Source organism: Procambarus clarkii, chromosome 56 (assembly GCF_040958095.1).
Source record: "Procambarus clarkii isolate CNS0578487 chromosome 56, FALCON_Pclarkii_2.0, whole genome shotgun sequence".
NCBI lineage: Eukaryota > Metazoa > Arthropoda > Malacostraca > Decapoda > Cambaridae > Procambarus > Procambarus clarkii.
This window is the reverse complement of record NC_091205.1, coordinates 20387633-20404762: the sequence shown is the minus strand read 5'-3', so window position 1 is coordinate 20404762 and position 17130 is coordinate 20387633. Positions and strand designations below refer to the sequence as shown.

General features: G+C 38.7%; 3 protein-coding genes across 4 annotated transcripts; 1 reads left to right on the top strand and 2 right to left on the bottom strand.

Annotated features, from left to right (window-relative positions):
* Nucleotides 1-627: 627 nt before the first annotated feature.
* LOC138353016 (macrophage mannose receptor 1-like) lies at nucleotides 628-2454 on the bottom strand. Its single transcript, XM_069305661.1, has 4 exons — nucleotides 2203-2454; nucleotides 1782-1956; nucleotides 1170-1272; nucleotides 628-1038 (listed from the first exon to the last, which is right to left on the bottom strand). The coding sequence occupies exons 1-4, from the start codon at nucleotides 2431-2433 to the stop codon at nucleotides 894-896; spliced, it is 654 nt and encodes a 217-aa protein (XP_069161762.1). The 5' UTR covers nucleotides 2434-2454; the 3' UTR covers nucleotides 628-893.
* Nucleotides 2455-6256: 3802 nt separating this feature from the next.
* Nucleotides 6257-8051, top strand: LOC138353015 (macrophage mannose receptor 1-like). The gene is made up of 4 exons (XM_069305660.1): nucleotides 6257-6504; nucleotides 6751-6925; nucleotides 7433-7535; nucleotides 7669-8051. Exons 1-4 carry the CDS (start codon nucleotides 6274-6276, stop codon nucleotides 7811-7813), a joined length of 654 nt encoding a protein of 217 aa, XP_069161761.1. The 5' UTR covers nucleotides 6257-6273; the 3' UTR covers nucleotides 7814-8051.
* A 3502-nt stretch (nucleotides 8052-11553) lies between these two features.
* LOC123770694 (macrophage mannose receptor 1-like) lies at nucleotides 11554-17054 on the bottom strand. Of its 2 annotated transcripts, XM_045762798.2 has the most exons (6): nucleotides 16912-17027; nucleotides 13507-13635; nucleotides 13067-13291; nucleotides 12657-12831; nucleotides 12019-12121; nucleotides 11554-11908 (listed from the first exon to the last, which is right to left on the bottom strand). In XM_045762798.2, exons 3-6 carry the CDS (start codon nucleotides 13289-13291, stop codon nucleotides 11764-11766), a joined length of 648 nt encoding a protein of 215 aa, XP_045618754.2. In that variant the 5' UTR covers nucleotides 13507-13635; nucleotides 16912-17027; the 3' UTR covers nucleotides 11554-11763. The 2 variants fall into 2 exon arrangements, with proteins under 2 accessions (XP_045618754.2, XP_045618753.2); XM_045762797.2 differs by lacking the exon at nucleotides 13507-13635 and having other exon boundaries at nucleotides 16912-17054.
* Nucleotides 17055-17130: the final 76 nt, after the last annotated feature.

The following is a 17130-nucleotide window of genomic DNA, read 5'->3' as shown; positions in this document are numbered from 1 at the left end:
TACAAACTCAAACTGTAACTCACACTAAAGTATAAACAAACTCGTAGCCCTCCAGAGCTCATAAACTGCTTCAGAAATGTAAACTCTGCCTCAATTACTGAAGATGTACAATTTTAGTTAAGTGACTAGGTAAAGCTTGGCAAGTTTTGGTTTACTGAACTAAACTGCTTCAGATGAAGGAACAACAGGATACCCGATATCACGACTCTCCTGATATATCTAAGGTATATAGATCCATAACGGCACCCTCGCTTGGTCTACCCTAGGCCTTTGTGATGCGCATAAGCTGGGAAAAATTCCCCCCTATAGAATATCGGAGATACTTAAGTCACTTCACGAAATATATTGCAGATAATGATGTTAATGAATATAGTGCATTCACGGTAGTGTTTAATGTACTAATTGTATCAAACAAGTTGGTGGTGATTGTGGATTTGGCATTCACGTTACTGGAGGCGTTGGTGGCAATGCTCACTTAGAAAGTATATAAAGGTGATTAGAGGCAGTGTGACTATAAAACAAATGCTGAAGGTTCTACAGGCGTTCGAAGTATAGGGTTGGTATTTAGATCAGGGCGAGAATTCCCAGACATTATACCGGAACAAAGGAATAATAATATAAACACAATTGACCGCTGATTATTGTATTGATAATGTAAATTTTTTAGTACAGCAGAAATATATGAAAAATAAATATTTTAAATTACTTGAAAGCCAGAGAAGAAAATATTAAAGTATATATGTATGCAACTACATTTTCTTTTTGTAGGAAGATAAGTCGTCATACTTTATGCTCAGACATTGATCTTCCTGCAGTGACTAACACGGGAGGAAGTCACACTCCCACACGATCTCAGATGACAGGGATGATCGAGTGTGAGAGAGGAGAGACAGTTATATGTGCTTCTCACAGATGACAGCCTTCGGGTGGTGACAGGCCACGTCGTGCCACTTGATGCCATCACCGTAGATGTTGTTCAGGACGGACAGACAGTTCTCGTTCCCATTCTCTCGGTTGTCAGGCTGAGGTCGGCCGAGTCTGTAACGCAACACAATGGTGTAGAACATGTACAGTAGGTGTATACGTATTGGTATAATACTTTTGCATCAATATAGTTTTAATATGTCTGCAAATATACTCATGTGAACACACAATTGTACAAGACTTACCCTCCTGTGTGTGACCAGTCATCAACAGTGAAAGGCTCGCCATTCAGCCATACAAATCCTCTGCCCGACCTCACACCACCAGTCCAGATGTACTCCACGTTGTCTGGTAAACATAAAATATAATTGTATCAGAGCGAAAATAAGACAATTTCATGAGTAAACATGAATATATTGATTTTAACATGAGTTTCAGGGTAGAGGAAGAACAAATCCAGCATTTCCTAGGTGGACAAAAAAAAAACACGGATACCGGTATAGTTCACGTGGTTGCTGGGGGGGTGTTTAAGCCCGCAATCATTAGGCTGCCAGTAGATGTTTGAGATTTAAAACCTTACTGTCCGGTACAATAGTTCAAAGTGAAGGATTTGTTTAAAAAAAAAAGTGCAAGTGAAAAGATTAATTACGACCACCACCTTAAGTATTCTCAGATTTCCTGAAAAATTATGATCGTTGAAACAGTTATTCGCTGGCTTGTTATCGGAGCTAAGCACTCTTAATACTTTGAATTGCATCAACATGGACTTCCGAACACGCATGCAAGATGATATACAGTTAAAGTATAATATAATTTATATCTAATCTAATTAAGAAACAGAAGGAACAATAACTAACCTCTGCCGATAGCTCTAATGACTAACTGGATCTCTTCCCTGGAACTGATGCCAATAGGCTGCCACCCGCCGCCCAGTCTTGTGCACACACTATGGGCTTGATCGCCAGTGTACTTCCTTCTATTGTCGTGTCTCCAAGAGAAGTAGTACTGACTGCGGCCCGAGGTCTCGTCAACCTACAGGTGCAAATGTTGTATTTAAGGGTCATAGTTATCCTGTATTTTTTATTTGTTTACAATTGCATGACGGCAATTCCCCGTTTTAGACTCACGATGGAAAACATTGATACAAGTTTTGTGAAAATATTAAAATATGGAGAAAATATTTCACATCTAGTCTGTATGTTAAAATAATTTAAGTGTCAGGCCTATAGGGAATAGTTTAACGAATTTAATGTAAAATAGAACGTGAATGAGACTCACCGGGACGTCAGATGGAATAGGCCGAGGAGCTGGTCTGGGTGGAGACGGGAACCTTGGTTGAGTTGGGAAGCCGCCACCGAAGGATGGCCTTTGGAATGGTTGAAGGGGACGGCGTTGGAATGATTGAGGGGGACGGCGGTGGACTGGTTGAGAAGAAAAGCGGTTGAAGGGTGTTGGGGGAAGCTCACTGCTCACCACCGCCACCACACTGAGCACCAATACGATCTTCATCTGGAGTAGAAATTATATCCTCAAGAAAAATTTTGGACCCGTTTCACAAGCCTGTGACTTTCTGTTCTCGTCGAGCCCACTAAGTGTAATAAGTCAAGGAAATTCTAGTAAATAACTGGTTTAAGCCTTGCCATAAAAGGCTGAAAGAAAAAAACATTATGAGGGTTCATCAACAAATCCACAATGGCCTTGATTAGGCCATTGGCTTTTTTATCAAAAGGCCAGTGATAAAAACCTACGCATGGGATGTTCCCAGATGCGCCTTAGTCAACTGTGCCACAACATGGTTAAATGAATTGCAACCTGGAGCGCTACATACCGTGGGTAGGTTCGAACCCTCATTAAGGGCCTTGTGGATTTGTTTATTTGATATATCACGTTGTGATTTGTGTGTATGAGGATTCGTGCTTTGTTTTTAAATTAACAGCGCTATTTAGTACTTTTACATATTATTGTTTTAGTAACTCGCGTCAACAACATTTTCAATCTAAAATGTCTAAGCACCATTTTTAATCAAACGAAGAATATTTTGGTGCATTACCCCCATCGTTCCCTAAATATCACTGTATTAATGTATTGAATTCTGCTTGCCATGAGCTGAACATGCTGGCCTGCTTGACAAAAGGAGAATATGCTGATGATCATTAATTACACTGGGTCAAATTTCAGCTCATCACAACTCAAGTACAGTGTCACACGGGAGAGACATGTTGTGAACACAACACTATATCACCATAGGATGAACCAGTAAGAGAACGGCGTCTCCTGAGAGATAATTGTAACGTTGAAAACACTGAGGAGTGAGGAGGCCGCTGCTCGCAGCTTCTGTCCAACACTTACCTTAGCAGGAGTGGAAGTACTTGGTGGGAGGCAGCGGACGCCTTATATACCTGCTCGCTGCTGTAGTGTCAAGGATGTTCTTGGACGCCTCCCTCTCCCTCAACACAGTATTTATCGCGAGAAAGTCTTGCTTCTTCCATGATCAAAACACACACCCAAATGCTTAAAAATATAACATATGTTTTTCTTTAAATTTGCTACGATTGCAACACATTTTTTCCTATTTTCTTTCGTAGTTTCGAAAGAATATTTAATATTGTAGAGAAACAAACGTTTTAAAATGTAATAAGGAAAACAGGGTAGTGGGTTTTATTTTAGAGAAACAAAAGTTTTAAAATGTAATACGGAAAACAAGAGAGTGTTTTTGGGGATATTTGCTAATGTTCACTTTTAATCTTAAATTAAAAAAAGGTCCTATTGCCGAGAAAATGTGTTTGCATTCAAAACTAGTTGGCTAGTTTTTCTTGTTAATTGGTTTTTATTAACACCTTCCACAGTCAAAAAGAACGTATACAGAACTCTTCCCCGAAGTGGAAGAGCAAAATGTGCTCACATGACATCATCTCACTAGAGGGGGCTGAGGAATGTTTAAATTGCTCAAGAATATATTTAGAGGCGTTGCCTGACTGGATATTACTGGGAACTAATTACATTTGCCTGAAACATGTTATTCGATTTTACTATACATCCACCATCCAATACAAAAATTGTTGAGTTGAAAAAAAATTGAATTATAGAGGTGTTGCCGGATTGGATACTACTTGGAACTCCATCATTTTAGTTGCAAAATTTTATTTTATCAAAATTATATATACACCTAGTACTATTTTATCACTGCCATTTTGGGCTCGAATAACAAAAACCGTAGGTGCGAAGAAACGATACATTAGAAATTATTGTACATGGAATACTTCCTGAACTTATAGCCCAATATCTCCGAACATCTATAAATATGAGTTCCATGTACAATAATTTCCAATGTATAGTTTCTTCGCACTTACGATTTTTGTTATTAGAGCCCAAAAGGCCAGTGATAAAATAATACTAAGTATATGTAGTAGTAGGCCTCCATCAGTCATAGGAGACTATGGAGTTGTGCTCTGGTTGTCGGTCTGGAGTGGCCACTCCAGGGCACAAAGTCAAGGTAGGTTGATACGGGAGGAGAAGCTGTTACCCATGCAGCAGGTCACCCCTCTCCACGACGCCGAAAGCCTCCAGTGGAAAGGCAAGTCAATACGATTGGTTCCAGCGCCGTCGCAGGAACTGTCAGAACGAGGTTGAAGGCAACAACGAACTGCCCCAGGGGGCTCCGGCTCCAGAGTTTACCTTGAAGTTAGTAAAATAAGGCACAGGGACTCAAAACATGTAAACCACCGTGGTCGGGGCCGGAGAAAAACCACTTCTGCAAGAACAGGAACGACCCCAGCCTGCTGAAGTAGAGCTTGGGTCGCACGAGCCCTAGGAGATCTGTCTGGAACCTGTAGGTTCCAGACAGAGAACCGTCGCAGGAACTGTCAGAACAGTTCCGACAGAACTGTCAGAACTGTCTGGAACCTACAGGTTCCAGTCAGAGATAGTCACAGCCCCCTTTCACCCGAGGCCAGTTTCCTTCATGACTCAACAGAAGGAAGAGTAATAATTATTAATTACAAGAATTATTATTATAAATATAATAATAATAATTATTATTATTACTCTTCCTTCTGCTGGGTCATGGTCACTTTAGGTGTATGTAAAATGTTGATAAAATAATACTTTTCAACAAAAATAATGTAGTTCCAAGTAATGTCCAATCAGGCAACGCCTCTACATGTATTCTTGAAAAAATTAAACATTCCTCAACCCCCTCTATTGAGATGATGTGGTTATGTTGAACAAATTTTTCTCTTCCACCTTAGTGAAGAGTTCTGTATACGTTCTTTTTGGCTGTGAAAGGGGTTAATAAAAAAGATTAACAAGAAAAACTGGTTTCCTAGTTTTGAATATACACATTTTCACAGCGATAAGACCCTTTTATTTTAATTTAAGAATAAAGGTGGACAGTACCAAATACCATAAAAACCCACTACCTTGTTTTCCTTATTACAATTTAAAACTATTATTTCTCTAATAAATAAAATATTCTTTCCAAACTAAGAAAATAGGAAAAATGCGTTACAATCGTAGCAAATTCAGAGAAAAGCACATGCTCTATTTTTAAATATTTGTGTGTCTTGATCATGGAAGAAGCAAGATTTTCTCGCGATAAATACTGTGTTGAGGGAGAGGGAGGCGTCCAAGAACATCCTTGACACTACAGCAGCGAGCAGGTATATAAGGCGTCCGCTGCCTCCCACCAAGTACTTCCACTCCTGCTAAGGTAAGTGTTGGACAGAAGCTGCGAGCAGCGGCCTCTTCACTCCTCAGTGTTTTGAACGTTAGAATTCTCTCTCAGGAGACGCCGTTCTCTTACTGGTTCATCCTATGGTGATATATTGTTGTGTTCACAACACGTCTCTCCCGTGTGACACTGTACTTGTGATGAGCTGGGTTTTGATCAACATTTCCATTATACTGTACAGACAGAACACCTCCATCGTGTACAGTACACCAGTATTTGCCCCAATGTAATAATCATCAGCATATTCTCCTTTTGTCAAGCAGGCCAGCATGTTCAGTTCATGACAAGCAGAATACAATACATTAATACAGCGATATTTAGGCGACGATAGTGATAACGATAGGGGTAATGCACCAAAATATTCTCACTATGACTGAAAATGGTGTTTAGATTGAAAATGTTGTTGACGCGAGTTACTAAAACTAATATAAATGAAATAGTGCTATTAATGTAATAACAAAGCACCAGCCCCATATTGCTTTCCTTTCAGCATTTTATGGCAAGTGTTAAACCAGTTATTTAGCAGAATTTCCTTGACTTATGAGGCCTAGTGGCCTCGACGAGAACAAAGATTTTCGCAGGTCCCCAAATTTTTCTTGAGGATATAATTTCTACTCCAGATGAAGATCCTATTGGTGCTCAGTGTGGTGGCGGTGGTGAGCAGTGAGCTTCCCCCAACACCCTTCAACCGCTTTTCCTCTCAACCAGTCCACCGCCGTCCCCCTCAATCATTCCAACGCCGTCCCCTTCAACCATTCCAAAGGCCATCCTTTGGTGGCGGCTTCCCAACTCGACCAAGGTTCCCGTCTCCACCCAGACCAGCTCCTCAGCCAATTCCATCTAACGTCCCGGTGAGTCTCATTCACGTTCTATCTTACATTAAATTCGTTTAACTATTCCCTATAGCCCTAACACTTAAATTATTTTAACATACAAACTAGATGTAAAATATTTTTTCCATAGTTTAAGATTTTCACAAAACTTGTATCAATATTTTCCATCGTGAATCTAAAACAGGAATTGCAATCTAACTGTGAAGAAATGGAAAAAAAACACAGGATAACTATGACCCTTAAATGCAACATTTGCACCTGTAGGTTGACGAGACATTGGACCGCAGTCAGTACTACTTCTCTTGGAGACACGACAATAGAAGGAAGTACACTGGCGATCAAGCCCATAGTGTGTGCACAAGACTGGGCGGCGGGTGGCAGCCTATTGGCATCAGTTCCAGGGAAGAGATCCAGTTAGTCATTAGAGCTATCGGCAGAGGTTAGTTATTGTTCCTTCTGTTTCTTAATTAGATTAGATATAAATTATATTATACTTTAACTGTATATCATCTTGCATGCGTGTTCCGAAGTCCATGTTGATGCAATTCAAAGTATTAAGAGTGCTTAGCTCTGATAACAAGCCAGCGAATAACTTGTTTCAACAATCATAATTTTTCAGGAAATCTGAGAATACTGAAGATGGTGGTTGTAATTATCATTTCACTTGCACTTTGTGTACTTCAACGTCCTTCAGTTTGAACTATTGTACCGGACAGTAAGGTTTTAAATCTCATACATCTACTGGCAGCCTAATGATTGGCGGGCTTTAACAACCCCCTCCCAGCAACCACGTGAACTATGCCGGTATCCTTGATTTTTCCATCGTGGAAATGCCGAATGTTTTTCTTCAATTACCCCCTGAAGATCAAGGTAAAATTAATATATTCATATTTACTCATAAAACTCTTATTTTCGCTCTGATACAATTATATTTTATGTTTACCAGACAACGTGGAGTACATCTGGACTGGTGGTGTGAGGTCGGGCAGAGGATTTGTATGGCTGAATGGCGAGCCTTTCACTGTTGATGACTGGTCACACACAGGAGGGTAAGTCTTATACTCATGTAAACACACAAACATGTACTTTTGCAGACTTATTTAAACTATATTGATGCGGAAGTGTTACACCAACACGCATACACCTACTGTACATGTTCTAAACCATTGTGTTGCGTTACAGACTTGGCCGACCTCAGCCCGACAACCGAGAGAATGGGAACGAGAACTGTCTGTCCGTCCTGAACAACATCTACGGTGATGGCATCAAGTGGCACGACGTGGCCTGTCACCACCCGAAGGCTGTCATCTGCGAGAAGCACATATAACTGTCTCTCCTCTCACACACTCCAACATGACCATCATGTGATATAATGTGGGAGTGTGACTTCCTCCCGTGTTACAGTCACTGCAGGAAGATCAACGTCTGAGCATAAAGTATGGCGTCTTATCTTCCTACAAAAAGCAAATGTAGCTGCGTACATATGTACTTTAATATTTTCTTCTCTGGCTTTCAAGTAATTTAAAATATTTATTTTTCATATATTTCTGCTTTACGTAAAAAATTATATTGGTAATACAATAATTATCAGTAAAATGTGTTTACATTATTGTTCCCTTGTTCCGGTATAATGTTTGGAAAAAAAAAGACTTCCAACGCCTGTATAATATTCAGAATTTCCAGTGTGTTGTAGTCACACTGCCTCTAAACCCCTTTACTTTCTATATCCGCATTGCCACCAACGCCTCCAGTAAGGTGAATGCCACAATCCACAATCACCACCAACGTGTTTGATACAATCAGTACATCAAACACTACCGTGAATGTATGTGCCGTTACAATATATTCATTAATATCGTTATCTGCAATATGATATTTCGCGGTGACTTTAAGTACCTCCGGTATTGTATAAGGGGGAATTTTTCCCAACTTCTTCTTATCACATCAGCCCATTCCTATGTAGACCAAGCGAGGGTACCGTTATGGGACTATATACCTTATATAGCTATATCAGGAGAGTCGTGATATTGGGTATCCTGCTGTTCCCTTCATCTGAAGCGGTTCACTAGACAAGGACTCGCCAAGCTTGTGTGTGTCCATTAACTAAATTTCCCAACCTGTCCTCAGACACAGTCCATTCCATCCAGCGGTCAACCGCAAGGTCGCATTAATCAATTTTAACGTGTTATTCATTCAAATTAGGAATTTCCTCAAATATAAATTAATATTTGTTATATATCAGCATGCTGTGGGTATTTAAGCGTTGGTTAGGTTAGGTGTTTAGGTTCTGCTGGTGATTATTTGTATTTGTAGAACGTGGGTGAAGCATTTACATCGTTATGGTTCGAACAAAAGTCGTCAGCAAAGGACTTGTTCTGGAAGTGTTCGGACGTCATCACTTGTGAGTCGTGTGTAAACTATTTTTCCTTCATAAACAGGGGGTTTGGCGGATACATGGAATGGACTCTGGCCTTTGTTTATGAGGACGGGCTGAAATTTGCACATCTTTCCTCAGTCATTGAGGCAGTGTTTACATTTCTGAAGCAGTTTACGAGCTCCAGAGGCTACGATGTTATTTATATAACAATGGATTGTGATTTATCGAAGCTCACAAAATATTAAACAAATAAAGACTAAATTGCCATGATTGAGGAAAGATGTACAGGTGTACACATAAATGCTTGATGAACCGTAGTCCAGAGGTCATTATTAGGACGGTTTACCACCCAGTGTTAATATAATATGCCAATGGTTTCCTTTCTCTTGAATAAGGAGGAGTGAGATGGTACTGGGGAGTGCAACGCATCCTCCGAATAGACAGTACGTTTTAATACTAAATGTAATAAGTACATTTCCTGACTGTTAGGAATAGTACATAAATACTCTTAATTGTGCTGTTTTATTAAACAATAGAGATTTTATACAAAATCTGAAAATATCCTGAGTTACTTGATAATTTATTGAAAGATTTTAGTTTTGTTTTATTAGTTTTATAAAACTGTAATATCAATATAGCTATAGGTTAGTACCAATTGTAATTAAGAAGCAATAAAATACATGAAGAAGGTTAGGTTAGGTCGAGGTTTAGACAGTACGTTTTAATACTAAATATAATAAGTACATTCCTTACTGTCTGCATAGTACATAAATACACTTAACTGTGCCGTTACATTTACCTCCCCATATATATTGGAGGATGGGCCAGTGAGAATTGGTTCATCGGGTCATAATTCTTCACCAGATGTCCTTGTAAACAACGATTCTCAACTGGTAAACTTAATGACACAGGAGAAGCCATCGTGCAATCCAATTACAGGCTTATAAATTTTAGACCGTTAGGAAGCTTTAGGAAAAGGAAAAAACTTTAATTATATGGAGGCTGCTGATTACTCCATGCGCCTAAAAGACATTATAGGCATGTCAGTTTTCTTTAAAAATCTACAATGTTCGTGCTGTTTTCAGTTGTATTGTCAGGGATTTGGGCGTCATTTACAACGAAAGCTGTCCGGATCTTCCACTGACATGGTGTTTATTGGGATGCTAAACATAGCCTCATCCTAAAAGATCAGTAAGAGGCTATGTATAGCACCCCCCCAATAAACAGCATGATAATGAAAAATTAGGACAGCTTCTTTATAGATAATACACAAACCGACAATATTTCTGATATTAACACCAACGTTGAAAATGTTGTAAAGAGAAAGTGACACATGCCCATGCAATCAGCCAAAGCAGATTCGTGCAATTTTATATTTATAAAGAAATGTAAAGTGCCAGTAGCACAAGCACTCAGTGTAGCGTGGTGAAAAAACTAGAATACAGGGAGATACCAGAAGCACTTAAATCACCAGATAAAGCTTCCCTACGCAAGAGAGGGATTAAAGCACTTGGTAAAAATTATAAACCAATCGCGCTAACGTCGCACATAATGAAAGTTTTTGAGACAGTGATCAGGAGTCAGATCTCCAGTTTTATGGAGAACAATGAGCTTTAAAACCCAGGTCAACATGGACATAAAGCCAAAACTGATATAGTACAATAGCTTGCAACAAGACTGGTGTCAGTGCTAAGAGGGTTAACCTACGAACATAGGCTAATGGAACTAAATCTCATAATCCTAGAGGATATTAGGAACAGAGGTAACTTAAAAGATCTTGAGGGGGACATAAGGTGGACAAAAATAGCCTCTTCAGATTGAGAGAAAGCAGGACAACAGGCCAAAAGTGGAAGTTGGAAATGCAAATTAGCTGAGGGCCTAAGGAAGTACTTATACCCTGCACGGGTTGCTAACAAGAGGAATTCTCAAAAAGAAGTTGTGGCAGCAACCATCATTTTCGCTCATTTTCGACAAAGAATAGGAAAGTCAGAGTAGTTAATTTGATACAACAGGTTTATGGCAAATAGGCCTGACATGAAAAGTTAGACCTCACTCCCCCGTAGACGCTGATAAGTAAGCACATTGCCCATTCTATTCAAATCCCTTGTGTTGTCCCGTCTTGAGTGCTGCTCGATACTCGCTTCCCCCTTCACAACACGAGAATTTACTGAAGTATCAGGAATACAGGGAACATATACGCCACACACAAACACGATGAAACGTCTAATTATTGAGACCATTTCGAAGCTCTCAAAATATACTCCCTAGAAAGGAGAAGAGAAAGGTATCACATAACATATAAGTGGAAAATACTAGATGATTAAGTCCCAAATTTGGACAGCAAAATAACTATATACTGGAGATCAGCAGAAGCCGGGGAAAATTCCCATTATTCACAATATTGGAAGAATTTTAGATACTTTGTGAAACATCGTTTTGTAGATACTGATATTAATGAATAGAGTGCATTCATTGTAGTGTTCAATAGACTGATTGTAGCAAACAAGTTAGTGGTGACTGTGGCATTCAAGTTACTGGAGGTGTTGGTTGTAATGCAGATATGGAAAGTAAAGGTGTATAGAGCCAGTGTGGCTGTTTAAAATACTTTAAGCGTTGAAGGTTCTATAGCCGTTAGTAGTGAATTGGAAGTATATATAACATTATAAAAAGGGAACAATAATGCAAACACATCAGACTACTAATATTTTACTGTATATGTTGTATTTCAAAGAAACTGAAATTTATGAACAATAAATATTTTTTTAATTATTTCAAAGCCAGAGAGGAAAACATTAAAGTGCATGCAGCCTTTTTTTTCTTTAGTAGGAAGATAAGACGTCACACTTTATGCTCAGACATTGATCTTCCTGGCATGTTGAAGTGTGTGAGAGGAGAGACAGTTATATGTGCTTCTCGCAGATGACAGCCTTCGGGTGGTGACAGGCCACGTCGTGCCACTTGATGCCATCACCGTAGATGTTGTTCAGGACGGACAGACAGTTCTCGTTCCCATTCTCTCGGTTGTCGGGCTGAGGTCGGCCGAGTCTGTAACGCAAAACAATGGTTTAGAAAATGTACAGTAGGTGTATGCGTAATGGTATAATACTTTTGCATCAATATACAATTGTGTGTGTTCACATGAGTATAAGACTTACCCTCCTGTGTGTGACCAGTCATCAACAGTGAAAGGCTCGCCATTCAGCCATACAAATCCTCTGCCCGACCTCACACCACCAGTCCAGATGTACTCCACGTTGTCTAGTAAACATAAAATAAAAGTAAAATACAGATAAAGTAAACAAAATAAAGTTATCAGAGGTAAAATAGGATGAAGTTTCACGAGAAAATATGAATATATTAATCTTAACATCATTTTCAGGGGTAAACAAAAATCCAGCATTTCCAAAATGGAAAAAACACCAATACCAGCAAAGTTCACATGGTTTTTTGGGGCTGCTAAATCCCGCAATCATTAGGCTGCCAGTAGAAGTATTAGATTTAAAAACTTTAATGTAGGGCAAAACAATTGTTGAATTACTTGTTCAAGATAAAAAAGTGCAAGTAGAATGATAATTATGACTTCCAGTGGAAGTTTTCTCAGATTTTTCTGACAAAAAGTAAATAGTGATAGTTGAAAGACAGTTATTCAGTGGCTTGGTCGTATACCCAGCAAAGCAGTGTTAATCCTTTGATTTGCATCAACATAGACTAACAAACATGACATCCAATACAGTTAATGTATAATATATTATGTATCTAAGCTAATTAAGGAACAGATATTGGAATAACTAACCTCTGCCGATAGCTCTAATGACTAACTGGATCTCTTCCCTGGAACTGATGCCAATAGGCTGCCACCCGCCGCCCAGGCTTGTGCACACACTATGGGCTTGATCGCCAGTGTACTTCCTTCCATTGTCGTGTCTCCAAGAGAAGTAGTACTGACTGCGGCCCGAGGTCTCGTCAACCTACAGGTGCAAATGTTGCATTTAAGGGTCATAGTTATCCTGTGTTTTTTATCTGTTTACAATTGCATGAAGGCAATTCTTGTTTTAGACATGATGGAATATATTGATACATGTGTGAAAATATTTAAAAAAAAATCACATCTAGTCTATATGTTAAAACAATTTAACAGTACTAGGCCTATAGGCTATAGGGTTAAACGAATACAATGGAAAATTTAACTTCAGTAAAACTCACCGGGACATTAGATGGCTGAGGAGCAGGTCTGGGTGGAGACGGGAACCTTGGTTGAGTTGGGAAGCCGCCACCAAAGGATGGCCTTTGGAATGATTGAACGGGACGGCGTTGGAATGAATGTGGGGGACGGCGGTGGACTGGTCGATTGGAAAATTGGTTGAAGGTTGTTGGGGGAAGCTCACTGCTCACCGCCGCCACTAAACTGAGCACCAATACGATCTTCATCTGGAGTAGAAAATATAATTGGTAACGCCTGTAAATCCTCAAGAACAATTTTTACACCCCTTACAAGCCTGCGGCTTCCTGTTCCTTTCGAGGCCCACTAGGAATGATAGCATATATTATTGTTTTAATAATTTCGTCAACAACATTAATGATATAACGTTCAAAACACTGAGGAGCGAGGAGGCCGCTGCTCGCAGCTTCTGTCCAACACCTACCTTAGCAGGAGTGGAAGTACTTGGTGGGAGGCAGCGGACGCTTTATATACCAGCTCGCTGCTGTAGTGTCAAGGATGTTCTTGGACGCCTCCCTCTCCCTCAACACAGTATAACGAGAAAATCTTGCTTCTTCCATGATCAAGACACATGCACGAACGTTTAAGAATTAAACATTCTTTTCTTTTACATTTTTACGATTACAATGTTTTACCTAGTAATTTTCTAGTGCAGTTTGACAAGAACATTTGTGTATATTACAGAAACAATTTGTCTGAAAATGTAATTATGAAAATAAAGTAGAGGGTGTTTCATACGATTTGCTAATGATGAACGTCTTTATTCTTCAAATATAAAGTCTTTACGCAGTCAAGAAATATGAACATTTACTCAGAACTAGGAACATAGCTTTTCTCGATACTTTTTCTTAAAGTCTTGCACAGGTATAAGGAAAGTGTGCATAACCCTTCCTGAAGGTGAAGATAAAAATATATTCAACATAATTACATCATCTCACCAAAGAGCAGCAGAGACGATTTAATTTTTTGGAGGTTATTTTATATAAATATTATATATATATATATATATATATATATATATATATATATATATATATATATATATATATATATATATACTCCTGAAAGATATAATAACACAATCATTGTAAAAGCTGATTTTTCCTTCAGTAAATTGTGCGTCTATAGATTAGGTTTCTTAATTGTACATGTGTAAGCGTGGAGAGGAGGGGAGAAATAGCCTAAGCTATTCTATTCCTTTCAGATATATATTTTACTGTCTCAATAAAAGTGCTTGAACTTGTGTGAGCATGATAATGTGGCGTTGAATTGACACAATAAACTTGAGACGTTTGGGTAAAGAATGTTCTCCTCAAATGTGTACAATTACAGAAATTCGCAGGATGGCTTTTTAATGAGAGCATTTATTGCTTAACATTATAAAGACTTGCGTAGATTGCTTTAATAAAGTGCAAATCTAAAAGTTAACATCCCAAATATATGTATTTTTTATTTTTACCGAGATTCACCTATAAGGGTTCCTAACACTGCAAACTGTCTCGTACATACAGCAATGAAGCACGTCAATGATTAGGCAAGTACAACTCAAACCGAACTTGCAGGCATCTACCTTGCCACTGAATTTATAAAAGACAAGGACAGTGGAGTTATTAATTGTGACTCGCAGAGTGCACTCCTGGCACTGAACGCACATAGTAGTGACACCCAGCAAATAGTCAGTGATTTTCGAATGAATGTTTTTAGCTGCTAAAGAAAGCAGATTTGAAATTAAATTCCTATGGATACCATTACATGTTGGCATCTCAAGGCATGATACTGTTGATATGCCTGCAAAGATAGCCAGTAGAAAACCAGTAGTAGAAATTGATATGGGTGTTTCACTAGCAGTGACAAAGAGAATACTTAAACATACATCTAATGAAGATCTCACTGACCTAACAAATTCACAAAGACCAGAAAGTTGTAACAATTAAATATTATGATAGATATCGTGAGATGACATTCACATATGGAACTAATAGAGCAAGAACTCCGCAATGTAATGTCAAAGTTGCCAGAATACGCCTGGGATATAGACGTATCTGGCAGCTCTCTCAAAACCCAAATGTCGAGTACACAATGTGTCAACTTTGTGAAAGAGAAAACATGCACTCACTTGAACATTATATTGTAGAATGTCCCATATTGACTGACTTTCACCCTCCTGGGCTGAGGTATGCTGAACTCTATTATATGAGTACTGGAACACTTTATGATATATTGGACTCGTACCCTAGACTAACCATGTAATGTAACTATATAACCTGAGCTTGTAAAAGCATCTTAATCACCTTCAGTGGTTAGGTTCTTTATTGCACACTAGTTTCTTTGTCAGCTATCTCACCCTGTCAGTAAGAGACAAATATATGTGCATGTATGTGTGTGTGTATGTATGTATGTATGTGTATAAAGTATATGTGGAAGCTGATCAGAATTTCATTTCACCATTATAAATTCACATTAATGCATTCATAAATCTGTGTATCAATGTATATACGTATGTAGCTTAGCCTAACATTTTAAAAGCACTACGATCACCTTCTGTGGTTGTTCAATAAATCTCTGAACTGTATGTTTGACAAATCTCTCACCCTGTCCATGGAGGACAGAAGAAAATGTATATATATGCTAGTTAGCATTGTAAAGTTTGGCCACGTCTGTGGTAGAAAATAATAATAATAAAAAAAAATGCAAACTGTACAAGACTCTGGTGTACAAGACTCTGGTTTGGATTAGCAAAAGAAAATCGTGGGTATGATAATGCAATAGATCTGCGAATTTTGCGAGAACTTCCCGTAATTGAACAACGGGAATATGCGAATCTGGATTTCATAACATGTTTAGAATTTATCAAAGACCCATTTCAACATCTATTATCTGAATAAGTTTAAAGTTAAACATGGCATCCCTTCAAATTACACATGGAGCTTCCATTATCTCCATATATTAGCGTTTCGGGTTCATGCCCGAAACGCTTTGCGTAATAGTGGCTTTAGGCATTGTATGTACTAGCTATACCTAGAAGTTAACAATCCTTGTAAATATTTATTGTATGTATGTACCTTACCTAAATAAAATTGTATTGTATTGTATTGTATTGTATTAACACATTATTCTCGCTAAAAATAAGTTTTAAAAATGTTATGTTGATATCTAAAGATAAAAGGCATCACTCTGAGAGAATGTGTGTTGATGCAGGCATATTAGTAATAAACTTTAACTGAAACCTGTGACTTTTAGAGTTAATATTTGTGACACTTTTAGCAAGATCACATAAACAAGAAAACTGTAAAAGAATAACAGTAAATTGGCGGGTAACCAGAACTTTGCCCCGAGAAAAAAAAAGGTGTCAGAAAAGTGAAATATAGAAATCTCTGCTTTTACGTAGACTAACCCACCTGGGATGATACGATATCCTAACTGGTGTGAGAAGCGACAGCATGTACCTAATGTTGTAGGGGAAAATAAAGTTCGCAAGAAGATGTAAAGGTAAAACGTTACTGTAACATGCGACTGTTAACTTCGATGGAACTCCCTACAGTTTGCATCTGAACACACTGTTACGTGACCCCTAATAAGGGGACAATTGGTTAGAAAGAGGTGAGCTATTATTGTATGTTAGTTAATTACTGTTTAGCTGGGAACAGTAAAGCTGCTCCCAGCTAAACAATAATTAACTAGTTTGACTTTATCAAACACAGTAGCAGGATGGCGACTGAAGCCTTTATGTGACAGCAATTTTGTAACTCGATACAGGCGAACTAGTTACAGCATAAACTAATTCCGCTTAAACGGAATGAAGGTAGATTCGTGTCCAGTGCTTAGTTACCTGGTTATTGTTATAGACGATAGTCGATGACCTATTCGACAATAACTCGCTTATTGCTCGCTCTCTCTCCAGTACGTATAACATGTGTCTCTTTGTAGCACGCGACACTGTGTGCCACTATCAGTGCGTATCACTACAGGTTAGTGATACGCACAGATAAGTGTCCCACTGACAGGTTAGTGTTCCAGTGGCAGGTTGGGACACGTGATCGCGACTGAC

Bases quoted from the DNA above. Each gene is read 5' to 3' on its own strand.
- LOC138353016 (XM_069305661.1), bottom strand. From the start codon at position 2,433: ATGAAGATCGTATTGGTGCTCAGTGTGGTGGCGGTGGTGAGCAGTGAG. The intron at 1,273-1,781 runs GTTAGTTATTGT...TATGTTTACCAG, and splicing joins CATTAGAGCTATCGGCAGAG to ACAACGTGGAGTACATCTGG. The intron at 1,039-1,169 runs GTAAGTCTTGTA...GTTGCGTTACAG, and splicing joins GACTGGTCACACACAGGAGG to ACTCGGCCGACCTCAGCCTG.
- LOC138353015 (XM_069305660.1), top strand. From the start codon at position 6,274: ATGAAGATCCTATTGGTGCTCAGTGTGGTGGCGGTGGTGAGCAGTGAG. The intron at 6,505-6,750 runs GTGAGTCTCATT...TTGCACCTGTAG, and splicing joins CAATTCCATCTAACGTCCCG to GTTGACGAGACATTGGACCG. The intron at 6,926-7,432 runs GTTAGTTATTGT...TATGTTTACCAG, and splicing joins CATTAGAGCTATCGGCAGAG to ACAACGTGGAGTACATCTGG.
- LOC123770694 (XM_045762797.2), bottom strand. From the start codon at position 16,995: ATGTTATACGTACTGGAGAGAGAGCGAGCAATAAGCGAGTTATTGTCG. The intron at 12,832-13,066 runs GTGAGTTTTACT...TTGCACCTGTAG, and splicing joins CTCAGCCATCTAATGTCCCG to GTTGACGAGACCTCGGGCCG. The intron at 11,909-12,018 runs GTAAGTCTTATA...TTTGCGTTACAG, and splicing joins GACTGGTCACACACAGGAGG to ACTCGGCCGACCTCAGCCCG.